The sequence below is a fragment of the Thamnophis sirtalis genome, unplaced genomic scaffold (assembly GCF_051295495.1).
Source record: "Thamnophis sirtalis isolate CommonGarterSnake01/CBP01778 unplaced genomic scaffold, rThaSir2_p1.2 scaffold_14, whole genome shotgun sequence".
Classification (NCBI taxonomy): Eukaryota; Metazoa; Chordata; class Lepidosauria; order Squamata; family Natricidae; genus Thamnophis; species Thamnophis sirtalis.
This window is the reverse complement of record NW_028261394.1, coordinates 30,539,433-30,557,012: the sequence shown is the minus strand read 5'-3', so window position 1 is coordinate 30,557,012 and position 17,580 is coordinate 30,539,433. Positions and strand designations below refer to the sequence as shown.

Sequence of the window (17,580 nt, the reverse complement as noted above, 5' to 3'; positions counted from 1 at the left end):
AAGAACTGAAGGACTGAACTGAAGAAGATTCTTGGATGAGAAGTGAAATGTTTTCAAAGAAAACACCAAGAAAGTCCAGTTGTCTTTTGGGGAAAAGCACCTTTGGACAACCATGATCTCGATGATTGAGAATCTCAATTGACATACAACACCCATATTATATATTTTATATGAGGCCCAAGACAATTTCTGTTAATGTGGCCCAGGCTAGCCAAAAGATCAGACACCCATTCCCTAAAGCAGGGGTGTCCAACTCAAAGCCCGGAGGCTGGATCCAGCCCCTGGGGTGCTTAGATCTGGCCCACAGGGCCCCCCTGGAAACAGCAAAGGATTGGCCTGGGGTGCCTCCGCTAAGGAAAACATCCAGCCCTCCCAAGCTCCGTTTTTGCTGGCAGGGGGATGCAGGAGACCGTTGCAGTCGAAAACGGAGCTTGGGAGCCCATTTTCCCTGGAAGAACACTTGGGTCACCACAGGCACCCCGACACCTGATGTGAGTGACGTCAAGCTGGCCACTCCCTACTCCACCCCACCGTCAAACACAACCCTGATGCGGCCCTCAATGAAATTGAGTTGTAACCACAACAGAAAAGGAAAGGAAGAGAGCAGGAGAGAAGAGAGGAAAGGGGAGACAAAGAAGAAAGAGGAAAAGCGAGGAAGGAGGGAAGGGATAGAAAGAGAAGGAGAGAGGGTAGGAGGGGGAAGAGAGGAGTAGGGGAGAGACAAGGGAAGAAGGAGAGGGAAAGGAGAGGAAGGAGGGAAGGGATAGAAAGAGGAGGAGAGAGGGTAGGAGGGGGAAGAGGAGCAGAGGAGTAGGGCAGAGGCAAGGGAAGAAGGAAAGGGAAAGGAGGAGAAGGAGGGAAGGGATAGAAAGAGAAGGAGAGAGGGTAGGAGGGGGAAGAGAGGAGTAGGGGAGAGACAAGGGAAGAAGGAGAGGGGAAGGAGAGGAAGGGAAGGGATAGAAAGAAGGAGAGAGGAGAAGAGGGGAAAGGGGGGAGAAGGAAGAAAGAGAAAAGGAGTGGAAGGAGGGAAGGGATAGAAAGAGAAGGAGAGAGGGTAGGAGGGGGAAGAGAGGAGTAGGGGAGAGACAAGGGAAGAAGGGAAGGGAAAGGAGAGGAAGAAGGGAAGGGATAGAAAGAGGAGGAGGGGGTAGGAGGGGGAAGAGGAAGAGGGGAGTAGGGCAGAGGCAAGGGAAGAAGGCAAGGGAAAGGATAGGAGGAAGGAAGGATGTAGAGAAGGGGGGGTGAAAAGAAAAGGAAAAAATAGGGTGGGGATAACACAAAATAGGTCTATGGGATGGCAAGCAAAGAAACCCAGAATATATATTTTAACCTTTTATATGGAAAAATAAATATGTAAAAGTGATAAAGATAAATAAGAACAATAACTATGTGAATGTACACCCATAACTATATATAAGAGAATAAAAATTAAAAAACTAAAAAAAAAGAAAAAATTGAGTTTGAGACCCCTGCTCTAAAGCATGGAGGTGCCCAGGGTAAAGGGACCACTGCTTTAAAATGTTGCTTACATTTCTATATTTCTGAGGAACTTCTGATTGATGGTTCTGCTGCCAAAGCACTATGAAAATATTCTTTGTAGAGCAGCATAGAATCTGATGTCAAAAAAATGTGTCAGATTCTCTGGACACCAGAGAATCTGATTCCTTCAGTCAGGAGAATTTAGTCATGTTCTCATTTAATCGCTTCTTTGCAAGCAATAACTCTTCTCGAGTTCTTCCTTCTCTTATTCTTACAGAAGATTTTTGGGGTTGTTGAAGAAGGATCCACACCCCCCCCCCGCGCAGTTTGTGTTGCTTCCTGGAGAATCAACGGTTCTGCTTGAGTGACACCGTCTTTCCGTCTGCTCAAATTCTCTTCCACTTTTTATGTTTTGGAAAGGTTGTTGAGCGTCCCTGTCCGAGGACCTTGCCATCCCCAATAACATTCAAAACGTATCCCCGAATGTTGCGTAAATGATGCCGTTAGATACTTGCATGACGAGATAATGATCAGTCCATCCATTTTATCAATTTTACTTTGGTCATGGACCAGCATACAATTAATAACATCACAATGACACTGAGATTAGAATTGAAAGTAAAAACAAAACAAAAGTCAAATTGTTAAAATAAAATAAAGATAAAATAATAAAGGTATAGTAAAATAATAAAATAATAATAATAAAAATATGGTTGGGGGTAAGACACCCCCTAACAGCACTCTGGGTGTGTGTTCTGTTAAGATATAGCCTGTTGTGCCTTAAAATGATTTCTACTGTACTTCTGTAGAATGGCTTCTACTATATAGCGCAGGGGAGTTGCCATGGTAACAGCTTCACGTTACTCCACAAGGGGGCACCCTCTGGTAGGGGGGAAAATCCAACATTAGAAATTACATTTGGTCCAGGCATTGCCCCCCTATAAATAAATACCCGGGCAATGCCAGATTATCGGCTAGTGCTATATAAACAAAGATAGGTCATTCTAAAATGCCATAATGCTAACATTTATAAAATGCTACAAGAATGTAAGGCTATGCTTATTTGAGAACTGCTGCAGCCTCGCTAGCCTTTTGCTGGAATTAAGACTACTCCAGCCAAGAAGTAGCAAAACAAAACATGATATAATGACTTCATTTGCATAATGATACTCATTTTATTGCTGGCCCCTAGAGGGTCTGTAGGGGATGTGATGGCTCAGTGGCTAAGATGCTGAGTTTGTCAATCAGAAAGGTTGGCAGTTCGGCGGTTCGAATCCCTAGCGCCACATAACGGAGTGAGCTCCCGTTACTTGTGGCAGCTTCTGCCAACCTAGCAGTTCGAAAGCATGTAAAAATGCAAGTAGGAACCACCTTTGGTGGGAAGCTAACAGCATTCTGTGCATCTTTGGTGTTTGGTCAGGCCGGCCACAGGACCATGGAGATGTCTTCGGACAGCGCTGGCTCTTGAAACAGAGATGAGCACCGCCCCCTAGAGTCGGCAACGACTAGTACATGATATGAGCCAAGGTGGCGCAGTGGTTAAATGCAGCACTGCAGGCTACTGCTAGATCAGCAGGTCAGCGGTTCAAATCTCACCGGCTCAGGGTTGACTCAGCCTTCCATCCTTCCGAGGTGGGTAAAATGAGGACCCAGATTGTTGGGAGCAATATGCTGACTCTCTGTAAACCGCTTAGAGAGGCCTGAAAGGCCTATGAAGCGGTATATAAGTCTACTGCTATTGCTATATTGCTATTGCTATATGTGCGAGGGGAACCTTTACCTTTAGAGGGTCTTATAGGTTGGATAGCTGCAAACCTGTGTAAATCTTTGGCCTCTTTGCAGATTTCTGTTTCATCTTGCAAGCTTTGAATGCTTCAGTGTTAAGTCAAAAATAAATCTTCCTGCGTTCTTATACCCCATTAAATTTCGTGAACTTTATTCCTAATCAGGTATGCCTAGAAATAGCCTGCTTGTTATTGCTGTATGCATTCCTCTCCATGCCAATTGAGAAGTAAATCCTTCTGAACATAGCAGAATATATCTTATTTTTTTCTCGTTTACTTATTTCTATCTAATCGCATGCAAGATTGCTGTTTTAGTCATCAAAATAAATCATCAATATATTTCGTGTACCCATGGGAATTTTGCTTTACCTGTGTTATATTTAAACAGAATAGTGTATGTACAGGTAGTCCTCAACGTACAACCACATTTATGTCGCTAAGTGAGAAATTTGTTGTGAATTTTGATCCATTTTACGACTTTTCTTGCCACAGTTGTTAAGTGAATCACTGCAGTTGTTAAATTAGAAACACGGTTGTTAAGTGAATCTTAGCTTCCCTGTTGACTTTGCTTTTTCAGAAGGTCATAAAAGTGGATTGTATGTCCCTGGGACCCTGCAACCGTCATAAATGTGAGTCAATTGTCAAGTATCCAAATGTATATCACGTGACCACGGGGATGCAATCGTCGTCAGTGTGAAACACAGTCATAAGTCACTTTTTTCAGTGCCGTTTGAACGGTCGCTAAATGAAGACTAAGTTGAAGACTATCTGTACGTACATTTTAACAGATGGTATTAGTTTTATATGAGTGTTTTGAATTTGGTCATTTTTTATAGTTCTCCTCCTCCTCCTCTTCCTCCTTCAGTCCTCAAGATCAGGCTTTTGACTTTTTAAGGCCTTCTTCTGTTATTTTCAACACACAGATTTTGGGTTTAAAAATATCAAAGCAAGCCCAGGACTGATTATGATTCAATCTGAATGATTAAATATTTGCAGCTTTCATAACAGTCATAAAAATGAAAGCAAGTTAAAAAGTATTCCTGGTGCACTTCAGTATTTGGAGCGTGACAAAATTCTTTTCACACACAATACGGCTGAGATTCTAGTTCTGAATCTTGGAAAAGAATAGTTTTAACTGCAAATGTGCATATAATAGTGTAGCCTTTATTGTCATTGTACAGAATAAATACAATGAAATTGGTTGCTTCCACTGTTGTTACAAGTCGTTGGACCTAATATGATACTTTTTTGTATTGTATTGATTTTCCTAAGGGTATGATTTTTTTTTATAAAGCACTGAAGCATAACATTGTTACTAGTAAATAAGCTTTTTAATGCTATGGGAGCTCCATTATTCATTATAGCAATAGCAATAGCAGTTAGACTTATATACCGCTTCATAGGGCTTTCAGCCCTCTCTAAGCGGTTTACAGAGTCAGCATATTGCCCCCAACAACAATCCGGGTCCTCATTTTACCCACCTCGGAAGGATGGAAGGCTGAGTCAACCCTGAGCCGGTGAGATTTGAACAGCAGAACTGCAGTCAGCTGAAGTAGCCTGCAGTGCTGCATTTAACCACTGCGCCACCTCAGCTCTATTATCATGTGAGAGTTATTTCAAGGTTCTGTATCTTACCCTTTCAATCCCCTGAATTTAAATTTAAATTCAATTTAAAATTCAAATTCAATTAAAACATCATTGTTTTACATAAACAGCTAATATCTTTTTTAATTGGAAGATTACCTCACACTTAATTGATACTCTGTTTTGTTTGGCTTCTTTTGCAAAGGTTAAGCTATAAATCCTCAGTATCATAAAGCAGCCTGGTTCAAAATGGAATATAAATCATCTTTATTTTCGCCATGACATTCTATCCATCCATCCATCCATCACTTCTTGTGTGTGTTTTTGATAAAAGCTGCGGGTGCAGACTCATCAGGAGAAATTGCACCTATACAATTATAAGGCAAGTTTGAAAAGCAAGCTAAGATACAAACTATAATTTCATCATCAGGGGTGTCATTGGACCGCCATTGGGCCACCATTCATCACGCAGGACTCAGCGAGTCGTGTCAATTGAAAAATGGAGGAATTGAGAAAACCACATTTTAGCTCAGTCGTGTTTTATGCCAACATCCATCTCTGAGTTCACACGTTCAAGGCAATCAAGGACCATCAGTTAAAGATTAAGAGAAAAATCAAACATGCTGGCTTGTCAAAGTTTCCTAGCCAACACCGGGCAATCATTGGGTTGACTGGGATGACTGTAAGGTCTTTTGCCTTGAGCAAGGGGTTGGACTAGAAGACCTCAAACGTCCCTTCCAGCCCTGTGTTCTGTGCTGGCTGGTGAAGAGAGGATTGGTGGTGGGGGAGAAAGTAAGTGGGGAAGGAAGGAAGATAGGTAATGAGAACAAAGGTAAGAGGTGGGATTGAGAAGAAAGAAAAAGGAAAGAAGGAGATGGGAATAAGAATAAAGGTAAGAGATTGGATTGAGAAAAAATAAAGAAAAAGGAAGGAAGGAAGGAAGGAAGGAAGGAAGGAGATGGGAATAAGAACAAAGGTAAGAGATTGGATTGAGAAGAAATTGGTCTCCGGACACGCTTCAAGGTGCTAGTCGTTACTTTTAAAGCCCTACATGGTATCGGACCTGGGTACTTGAGAAACCGCCTCCTGCCAATTACCTCCCAAAGACCTATTAGATCCCACAGACTAGGCTTCCTCCGAATCCCATCTGCCAGCCAATGTTGGCTGGCAACTCCCCGGGGGAGGGCCTTCTCTGTGGCTGCTCCGGCCCTCTGGAACGATCTCCCGATCTCCCCGTTGAGATCTCTCACCTCCCTTCAAGCTTTCCGCAAAGCAACTAAGACCTGGCTGTTCCGGCAGGCCTGGGGCTGTTGAATCTTCCAGCCCCATCCGAGGTTACGACTGTTGCTGTATTTTTAAATTGTTTGTCTTTTTATTTTATTTTGTACCTCCCTTGCCCTTCAGATTGTTAGCCGCCCTGAGTCTCTTGGGAATAGGGCGGCATACAAGCTAAATAAACCTTAAATAAAGAAAAAGGAAGGAAGGAAGGAAGGAGGGAAGGAAGGAAAGAAAGTAGAATGGGAATGAGAAAAAAGGTAAGAGATGGGATTGAGAAGAAAGAAAAAGGAAGGAAGGAAGGAAGGAAAGTAGAATGGGAATGAGAAAGAAGGTAGGGGGACTGGGTTGAAAAGAAAGGAAGGAAGGCAGGAGATGGGAATAAGAACGAAGGTGGGAGATGGGATTGAGAAGAAGGGAAGGAAGGAAAGGAAGGAAAAAAGAAAGAAAGAAAAAAAAAGAGAGAGAGAGAGAGAAAGCGCATATTCTTCAACTTGGTGCCCTACGGAAGGAACGGGCTGCCATTCCCTTCCTACCGCCTGGCAGGACGAGAATAGGTGGCATGGGACATGTAGTCCTCCTCCTCCTCCTCCTCCAAAGACCTCCCCACTCTTCCCTCCTTCCCCCCAAAGTCAGCCCCTCCAGCCCCATCCTGAGGCGTGGACGCGGCGCGTTCCCGGGCCGCCCGGCGGGGCAGGCGAGAGAGCCATCTAGGCAGCAGCAGCAACGGCGGCGGTCGCAGGAGCAGCAGCAGCTGCCCGGGTTGGCATTGACGTCAGAGCGGCCGCACATGACCGCGCAAGCCAATCCGCGGCGCTCCGGAGCGGCTCCTGCCAGGCGCTTCCCAGCCCCGCTCGCCTCTCCTCCTCCTCTCCTCCTCCTCCTCCTCGGGCTTCGCGACGCCGCCCGGGGCTCCCAGACACGCGTCCGCCCGCATCCCGACGTGCGCCAGAGGACCCGGCGGCCCTTCTGCCTCCTCAGAAGCCCTCGGTGCCTCTCCCTGGCCGCCCAGCCCAGCCCCGCCGTCCCTCCGGAGCGCCTTTTGTCTGGGCGGGGGGCTTGGAGTAGAGCCGCGGGCGCTGAATGGGGGCTCCGCGAGGCTCCGGGGGCGGCCGGGGTTAGAGACCCCTCCTTTCTCCCCCTCCTCCTCTCCTCCGTCGGCTCTGACCCCCCCTCTCCCTCTCTCTCGCCCCCCCCACGCCTGCTTGGCCCGGGGAGGGGTCGCCATGGATTGCACGAGCGGCTGCGGGGGCGGCAGCGACCCCCGGCCGCTGGAGGAGAGCAAGCAGCCCTTGCTGGGTGAGGCGCCCGAAGGGACCAAGCCCGGAGCCGCCCCGTGCCGGCGAGGCGTCCACTGCAGCGGCATGCGCTACAAGCTGCTCCAGGAAGGGGACATTCAGGTGTGCGTCGTGCGGCACCCCAGGACTTTCCTCAGCAAGATCCTCACCTCCAAATTCCTGCGCCGGTGGGAGCCGCATCACCTGGCCCTCAACGAGCACAGCCTGGCCTCGGCCACGGTAAGTGGGCTCCCCCTGTCCTGAAGACCCCCTTCCCCACCCCATCCCCATCCCCCCTTGGGCTGCATGGAGGTTTGCTTTCTTTCTCTATTTTGTTTCTTTGACTTTACAAGGTGACAGGTAGACGAATAGACACGAATAAAGGGGGAGGTATAAACGGGGACAGGGACCGTAGACACCATGGTGCGCCTGTGCCTTCCTTCCTCCCCCCCCCTTCACCTCACCTTTACCTGGGTTTTACACCTCTTTGAACCCCTCCGCCGAGACAGATCTTGGGATGTCAGGCCAAAGCAACCAGCTGCAAGAAACCCCTCGGGTTGGTTTTGTCCCCCTCCCCACCGCCGAGATCTGGCTCCGTGGGGTTTGAACCCACCTTCATGCCAATCTGGGGTTGAGCTGCCCCCACAACCAGCTCAAGGTAGACTCTGCTTGCCTGCCCTGTGGAAAGAGAGGGCTGTTCTCCCACTGCCTTTCCTTGCTCTTTGGCCCCTGGGGTTTGAACAGGCTCCCCGCACCCAGTCCCTTCTCTTTGCTTGGTGTGTGTGTGTGTGTGTGTGTCTATGGGAGAGTGTGGTCCAACACCTGGATGGTGGGAGCTGGAAAACCTCCCCCACCTCCAAAATAAAAAAAATTGTAAAACCTGGAGTGCGGGAAGGATGGTTTTTGAGGTCTAAATAGGTGCTTTTGAACAAAGCCTCCAACAGAAGCAACATTTTGACTTTAGGCTGCTTTTGTGTGTGGGGGGGGGGGGAAGTATTAATTTTTATTGTTCTTAATCCGATTGTCATCTTCTTGTCCTTTGGCAGTTTGGAATAGCTTGAAGTTGAAACGAGAAGGTTAGCCCCCCCCCCCAAAAAAGGAATAATCCTCTTTGTGAAGGGCTTGTCTTTCCATTATTTAGATGGCTATTGTAATTGAATTATTCATCATGAACACCTCATGATGGAAGATTTCGCTTCCTCTTTCTTCACAACACTCAGATGCCCCGATTACTTAGATTTTAATCATTTCCGTCTTTGGAGGTTGAAGTTCCTTTGTTGTTTTTAATCAGGTTGGCTGGCTCTTTAAAACGCTGACTTGTAATTAAAAGGAAGAACGAATCAGACCTTGGGACGGAAGGCAAATAGGCTCTGTACCCATGGAGCGGTTGGACGGTTCACGAAACAACATGAGTGTTGTGTTTTCAGTTGGATTCTGAGCGATACACCCTTACGAACTTTGCTCCCTTCAAAGACCAGGGTTGGCCTTTGTTCCTCTTGCTCTTTTGAAGTGAGGGTGAGCAAGCTAAGGATTATGGGGAGGATTGTAGTCCACCCAGATTAGGGGAAGTTGTAGTCCACCCAGTCTAAAAAACAGAAAGCTAGAAGAAGCTCCTCCTCCTTGGGATTCGAAATGATTGTGTTAAATCTCCTACAATAGCCCGTTCCCAGTTTTAGATTGCAGAAAATGGAAGGTGCTCTCTTCCCATTTTAGATAACACCTCTTGCTGGATTTAGGCTAGATTGCAGATAATGTCATCCTTTTAAGTGTTCTTTGTGAGACTAAATTTCATCTCCGCTCAAGAACCAGGGGTGTTTACTTCTTCTCGTGCATGCAATGAAATTTAAGCTGCCTTGCAAAGGGTTTAGCGAGCTAAGCCTCTCTTACTGTTCACCATAACCCTGCAAGGTAGGCTGCCAGAGAGCAGCAATTCTCTATATACAATAAGGCTGCAGCGTCCAGAGCAGGAGGGTTAATTGCTCGGTTTCCTCGCAGCTTTGCTGTGGTTGCACAACCCCATCACTTGTCTCTTCCAAAGCAGCCATTTTCCACTTGGCTATCTCAAGTGGATTGTTGCCAACCGCGGGTAGACGTTAGCGGTAGTCACCTGTTTGTAGAATTACAGTAATGACTCTTCTGGACTTTGGGCTTTTGGATAGAAGTGTTGCTCTTCAGATGCTGCATGACTCACCGGCGTTGTATAAATAGTGCAAATCATAAATAGTGCAAGGACTATGCTTGTTCCTCCTAACCTGTGGCAGATAGTTCAGAAGGCCACAGGTCTTTAGCATTTCTTGGGGGTCTTTCAACAGCCCCCGGCTCTTCCTTTTGTGACTGTAGCAAGATCAAAGTTTATGCGGATCTCTCTCGTAGCAGTAAAGCCTGACTGACAACCCTGGGTTTATTACGAAGTAAGGGGATATGGGTTGCAGCCTTGGTGTTTTTTTTTTTCCTCTTTATTTATCTCCATCTCCCTTTCAGTTCTCTTTTCCTGTTCGTTTGCAGAGCGTGGCTTTTGGTCTGCGATTGGTTTCAGTGACAAGCTTGCATTTTGTTCACACGATTGAAGGTGGGCGAGGACTTCCTAATTCGTTGGGTTTTCGAATCAAGCCCAAGTGAGAACAGCCAACTGAAAATGCTTCTGGGCAGAGCAGTGCAATTTTTTTCCCCCCAAAGAGTGCAATTTAGCACGTTCACATGTGACTTTAGTCTGGTGTGCTATACAAACCCTGCCTTGCGTTGTTTTTTTTTAAAGCAGGGTTAGGAAACCCAAGGCTATTTTCCAAAGGTAAACACAGGGCAAGCCACTAGAACCGTGATGGCAAACCTATCGCATGCGTGGCCAAAGTGGCGTTGCCCGTTCCTCTCCCGGGTTTCTGGCGCGCATGTGTGCGCAATGGTCAGCTGGCCTTCGTGCTTGCAGCGGTTCCTGAAACTGGATGTGCACACCAGAAACTAGAAGTTCATTTTCCAGCACACGAGTGCAGATCCTCTTCCGGGTTGCGGCCCCACTGAGCACATGCGCATGACCTCCCCCCCTTTTGGCACTCGCCATCATTGTGCAGGAATATAAATTGACAGCAAATTCAACTCCTTACCAGCACTAATGATGTTATCTAGTTTGGTAATGAAATGTCTCCAAGGAACCAACCAAGCTCAGAGAACAAAGAGAATCCTAGCTCTCCTCCACTACAAAACCCTGCTTCCTATCATCACTGATAATATTACCTAGTTTGGTAATGAAACGTCTGCAAAGGAAACAACCACATTCAAAGATCTTCAAGGAACCTTGATTCCAGTGGTTTATTTGGCCATCCTTATTTAATAGTTGTAAGGCACCATGATCTATTAACTTAGCCATAGATCTATTGTCAATCAAAATTGAAGTACTGTGTTGATTCCTTAATGGAATTTTATAGCCGGGGATACCGTGTTTCCCTGAAAATAAGACATAGTCTTATTTTCTTTTGACACACACACACACACACACACACACACACACACACACACACACACACACACGTGCGAAATAAGCCCCTGGCCTTATTTTTGGGGAGATCTTATTATTTTTGAGATGTAGGAGGTCCCCTAACCTTGGCCCACGGATCCAGAGAGTGCCGGAGGTTCTGTCTCTGTTTCTGGCACACTCTTGCCAGTCCTAGAGCCTCTGGGCCTGCAGCTCTTTTTCCAGCCGCCACTAAGAGAAGGGTCGCAGGAGCTAGGGTTTATGGGAGTGGCCTCCGCAAGACTGTTTTGCATGGATGGGAGGTGCATGTGGGGTGCATGGGGCATGCTCCCCCCTTTGCATCCCAGGAAATGACAAGGACTGGCTGCACACACTATTAACTATTTTAGTGGAGGGCTTATTTTTGGGGAAGGGCTTATTTTAGCGCATGCGCTCAAAAGCCCGATTGGGCTTATTATCCGGGGAGGTCTTATTTGGGGGTGGAAGGGTAATATAAAGCACAGTTATTTCTGCCACATTCTTTTAAAAACTCTGTGGAATAAAGAACAATGAAATCACCTAGATTGGATTTGGATTGTATTGTCTCCCAGGGTTTTTCCAAAACGTTTTTTAAACAAACAAACAAACAAACATAAAACATAAAAACCATCCTCCAATTACATACAGTATGTCGATAGGTTACAAAACTTTTATACTTCCTCACCAGTGGTGGGTTGCTAATCCCGTTCCAACTGGTTCGGTTGGAACGGGGCCGGCGGCGTCCTCGTGCACGTGCGCAGTTCACGCATGCGTCTTAGCGCCTGCGCGATGCTCCAGCTGCTCATGGAGACTCGCGCAGGTGCTATATGTGGCATCCAGCTGCTCACGGAGAATCACGCAGGCGCTGTATGTGCCATGCGCCTGTGTGGAAGCGCAGAAGAAGTAAGGAGGGCAGGCAGGTGGGCCCTTCGCCGTTCTCGGAAGTTACTTACTTCCGGGTTCGCTGACCAACCGGTTCACGGGGACCGCCGCAAACCAGTTGAAACCCACCCCTGTTCCTCACCGTAGTCTTCTTTTACAATTTATATAGAATCTCATATTATCAATCCTATATATATGTATACAATTATTATCACTATTAAACATTTATTTGATTATAACTATTATTACTTCCTTTTATGTGAGATATTCTAAATTTAGAATAAATTTATATTATGGCATTTCATTACATCATCCTAAAACCATCCAGTAATATTACATCTTTATATTGTATTCTGTATAAAATTGTTTATCTTTGGTTACAAAACTTTTGTGCATCCTCTCCATAATCCTCACTTACAATTTACATAAAATTTCATATTATCATATATATATATATATATATATATATATATATATATATATATATATATATATATATATATATATATATATATATATACATACATACATACATACATACATACATATACACACACACATCTATACATCTATACATATATACATATATACATATATATATATACACACACATCTATACACACACACACACACACACACACACATATATATATATATATATATATATACATACATACATACATACATACATACACACACACACACATTGTTATCATTATTAATCATTTATTTGACTATAACTATTATTACTTCATTTTATGCATAATATTCTAAGTTTAACTAAATTTAAATTAATTTTTATTATAGCATTTCATTACGTCATCCTGTATCCATCCAATAGTAGTGCAATCTTGTATCTCTTGTCATTTGTAGTATTTGTGGTCTAATTGCTTTCTTGGTAGATCTTATGTGGACTTCTCTTGGCAACTTGTTTTTCACAGCATATCTTGTAAAGACTCGAAACCCCTCGTCTGTTCCTTCCATCAACTTCCCTTTGGTTATCACCAATGCTTCTGCTAGAATTTCTTTCATTACTTCTGCCAAATTTTCTCCCTTTTCTTTTTCTATATTCTGGAATTGTCCCAGGGTTTCTTCTAACCCCAGTGTGATTCTTTTACTCGAAATGATTGGGTTCATCTTACCTGTAAACCCAGGTGAATCACGTGATAACTTAGTGCAATCTGTGAACCAGGTATTGATTACTGTTGATCCAGGGAAAAGCAAAGGTCAGCCATTACAACATCAGCCAATCTAATGTATTACTTGCTAAAAGCCCTCCCCCCCAAGTCTTTTTCCCCTACTCAATAGTAGCAATTGTGTAACTGATGCTTTGCTCAATACTAGTAACTGTGAGAGGGATCTTGGAGTCCTAGTGGGCAACCATTTAAATATGAGCCAGCCGTTCGCAGCAGCTGCCAAAAAAGCCAACACAGTTCTAGGCTGCATAAACAGAGGGATAGACTCAAGATCACATGAAGTGTTAATACCACTTTATAAGGCCTTGGTAAGGCCACAATTGGAATACTGCATTCAGTTTTGGTTGCCACGATGTAGAAAGATGTGGAGACTCAAGAAAGAGTGCAGAGAAGAGCAACAAAGATGATTAGGGGACTGGAGAATAAAACATATGAAGAATTGTTGCAGGAACTGGGTATATCTCATTTAATGAAAAGAAGTAGTAGGGGAGACATGATAGCAGTCTTCCAATATCTCAGGGGCTGCCACAAAGAAGAGGGAGTCAAGCTATTCTCCAAAGCATGTGAGGGTAGGACAAAAAGCAATGGGTGGAAATTAATCAGAGAGAAGCAACCTAGAACTAAGAAGAAATTTCCTGACAGTTAGCACAATGAATCAGTGGAACAGCTTGCCTCCAGAAGTTGTGAATGCTCCAACACTGGAAGTTTTTAAGAAGATGTTGGATAACCATTTGTCTGAAGTGGTGTAGGGCTTCCTGCCTAAACAGGGGGTTGGACTAGAAGACCTCCAAGATCCCTTCCCCACTCTGTTACACTACTCTACCCTACCCTACCCTATTCTACTCTACTCTCCAATGGCCAAAATGTCTTTTATATTTCTTTGTGAGCTTTCTGCCCCTTTCAGTCCCCCTTCCCCCACTACCCCATCTTCCAGATGCCCTCCCCTCTCTCCTGCCTTTCAGTTCCCTGAGATTTAATGGAAATCAGGGACGTGGCAGAATCCTGGTGAGAGACTGGTGTGCTAAAACATGAGATCTTCACTGACGCCTGAGGTCTTGCCCCCTCCCCCTCCCAAAATGAAACATCACTCCACCCCTGGGAATTCCCTTGTAATCCTTTTCTCTTTGAAAGATGATCCCAGGCAAACTCCTCATGGAATTGGATGGGAGTAGCAGGGTTGCACCACAGTTTTTTTCCTGCATAGCATTACCGTATTTTTTGGAGTGTAAGATGCTCTGAAATATAAGACACACCTAGCTTTTGGTGAGGAAAAGAAGGGTGGGGGGGAAATCTGCCTCTGCCTCTCAGCCATTTGCCTCCTTGCAGCAAACAGATGATATACATTGTTTGTGGTGTTGCATTTCAGATTATACTTGTATAGATGCTGTTAAAATTGATGTGGCTTTCTGGAAGTATATGTTATTCTCTGCTATTTAAAAGAAGATACAATAGCACTGGGCCTCTTCAGATCAAGCATTTATTTTAAAAATCTTCTTCATTTTGTTAAGTTGTCTAGAACAATAATGAAACAGTCTTTAAAAAATAAGCCTAATACTTTGAACATTCTATAGGCATTTATATTTATTGACTTACCTCCTTGCAGGAAACAGCCAACAGCCTGTTTCAGTTTAGCCTGATTAGCACAAGAAAAAAAAATTCTGCCTCTGTCTCCCAGCAATTTGCCTCCTTGCAGCAAACTGCCTGTTTCACTTTCAATTTCAGTTTCAGCAGGGGCCTCCTGATGATCAGCTGTTTCAGGCTGCAAGGATTGCCATAGGCTGTTGCTGCCTCTGCAAGCCCCATTTTCTCCATTTGCTGCAAGGAGGTAAATTGCTGGGAGGCAGAGGCCAAAGGGTGGAGGCTGGTAGGTAGGCCGGGCTGCATTCAGTGTATAAGACACACCCACATTTTCACCCTCTTTTAGGGGGGGAAAGTGTGTCTTATACTCTGAAAAATATGGTAATCCAAAGGGTTGGTCATTTACTGGACCATCATTAGTCCATCTCTTCTTGTCTTATTCAGGATCTTTCTACTTCTTTTTCCTTAAATCAAGGTGTAGTCCTTGACTTAAGACCACCATTGGACCCCGGATTACAGTTGTGGGTTGTGGCAGTCATTAAAGAGGTCACCCCATGGTTGTGCCTGATGGTATTATAACCTTTTTGCTGTGATCGTTAAGCAAACACCATGGACATTAAGCGAACATGCAAGTTGTTAAGTGAACCTGTTGTTTCCCATGGATGCTTTTTTTGCTGCAAACTTGGCAACTTTAAGACCTGTGGACATCAACTCCCAGAATTCCCCAGCCAGCCTCCTTTTTCTTAGGGGCTGTGCTTGACAAAAAAATGTAGGATTTTTTCCCTGCTGCTATCTGGAAGAGATATTTTAGAAGTGAAAGTAGAAGAAGATCAACTTAAGCAATTTTTAGACAAGTGTCCTTCAACCGTGTCAACTTTAAGAGGTATGGACTTCAACTCCCAGAATTCCAAAGCTGTGCTGGCTAAAGAATTCTGGGAGTTAAAGTCCACAAATCAATTTATTTCCTTCCTTCCTTCCTTCCTTCCTTCCTTCCTTCCTTCCTTCCTCCCTCCCTCCCTCCCTCCCTCCCTCCCTCTTTCCATCTTTTTCTTTCTCCTTCCTTCCTTCCTCCCTCCCCTTCCCTCTTTCCATCTCTCCTTCCTTCCTTCCTTCCTTCCTTCCTTCCTTCCTTCCTTCCTGCCTGCCTGCCTGCCTGCCTGCCTGCCTGCCTTCCTTCCTTCCTTCCTTCCTTCCTTCCTTCCTTCCTTCCTTCCTTCCTTCCTTCCTTCCTTCCTTCCTTCCTCCCGCTCTTGCTCTTTTTCTCTATAAATCAATTTAATAGGACCTTCACATATTATCTTTTGCACCTGATCTATGGGCAAACCTAGGTGCCCCCATTACTATGACTAGTATCAACTCACTAAGGCTGAGAAATCCTGTCTTGTAGGAATCATAGAGGCACTATCTACGTACTTCTAGCCTAGAAGAAGGACTCAGGATCTATTGGAACAATAAAGTCCCATGATCCCCATTGTATGAACTCTGCTATGCTAGCTGGCTGGGGAATTCTAGGCGTTAAAATCCATTCATCTTAAAAGATTCCACGGTTGAGAAACACTGAATCTCGCCCTTAACCTACCCATTGCCTAAACACTTGTTTCACACTTACGTATTGTTTGCTGTTTATTTTTCAACATTTTTTAAACATTTAAAAATTTCCAATGAAAAACAAACGCAGGAAAAGAAAGGCGACCTTTTGCCAGGGTTCTCAGAGAAATGTGGCTGGATTCGCCCATCGCATTAAACCAAGATTCATGGAATAAGCTACCCATAGCACGAAGTTGAAAATCCAGGATTACTGAACAGAAGGATAGAGTTCCCACTGCACCCTTAATCCAAAGCCAAGCAGATCACATTATAGCTTAGCAAAAAGAAAAAGACAAATATCAGATACAGGCATTTGTTTATTTGGTGCAGCTAATTTTGGTTAAAATCCAAACTGGTTCTACTACAGATTTTGATTTGGTGAAGAATTCCGACAAATACAATGACGTGTGCAGTTACTAGCTAGCACATAAATGATCGTAACATATTTTTATCAAATCTGCCCTGTTGTCATGCTGGCTCCCCCTCCCCCCCCCGCCTCCTCATTGTCCTTTAAATCAGATGCATTTTTGCAGCATACATGTAGTTTTCCATTGTGCAGGATTTCATACTTTAAAGAGTAACCTTATTTTTATCCCCGAGGCTGTATGCATATGGGTTTTACTGCTCAATTTCCCCAAAGAACAATTTTAATATTTACAAACTTTCATCTTCGCATAAGTGCTTGCTCAGGGACATCATCTATTTTGCCTCCTGGGCTTGATAGTTTTATAAAACAAACGCCAAAGTAGTCTAAATAGTTGTTAGTTTCTGAACCTCCTGTGCAAGAACACCTTAACATGCCACTCCGATAAAAACTAAATTCAACCATTTACGATTTAATACCAATATTAAATAAAATCTTTTAAGGTTTTGTTGCTATTATAATGTGCTCTGATCTTTTCATGATGGTTGAATTCTTGCAAGGCCAGTTGTGAATAATTTACCTAAATGCTAAGGCATTTATTTTTCATTTTATATTTAAAAAAAACACTGTCTTTGATTTAAAGTAGCAACAAACGGGACCATTTTCTAGCCCTCATTATTATAGAGATGAAGAACCTAGACGTTTGCGCTGTGTTTTTATCTTGATAAAAAGCCAAGTCAGACTTTAGAAGTTCCTCTTTTTCAATGCAAAGGACCTTTTTTTTTTGTAGAGAAATTTACAAAGAAAAACTATCCTTTGCTAGCTCATTCACTAGATAGACCTGTCCTGATGAATAAATGCAAAATACAAAACTGAAATGAGACAAACCTCAATCGAAACATTGATGCGTATGGTGATATTTTCTTTTCTTTTTCTCTCCATGCTTTATATTTAGCTGGAGCTGCGGTTTGTGGTTAGGAATTCACAGTACAATGTTTTGTTGGCATGTCAATGAATTATAACAACCAGAAGATATGATGAAATACAACCAAAAATATAACAGGGCTAATATAATCAGAAAGTAATACAC

At 44.1% G+C, this 17,580-nt stretch overlaps 1 protein-coding gene across 1 annotated transcript in view; it reads left to right on the top strand.

Annotated features, from left to right (window-relative positions):
- The first annotated feature begins 6,978 nt into the window (after positions 1 to 6,978).
- CMIP (c-Maf inducing protein) overlaps positions 6,979 to 17,580 on the top strand; it is a 179,599-nt gene continuing 168,997 nt past the window's right edge. The window contains exon 1 of the mRNA XM_087729361.1: positions 6,979 to 7,639. Coding sequence (XP_087585487.1) covers positions 7,349 to 7,639 — 291 coding nt within the window. The 5' untranslated portion in view covers positions 6,979 to 7,348. The remainder of the gene's footprint in view (positions 7,640 to 17,580) is intronic.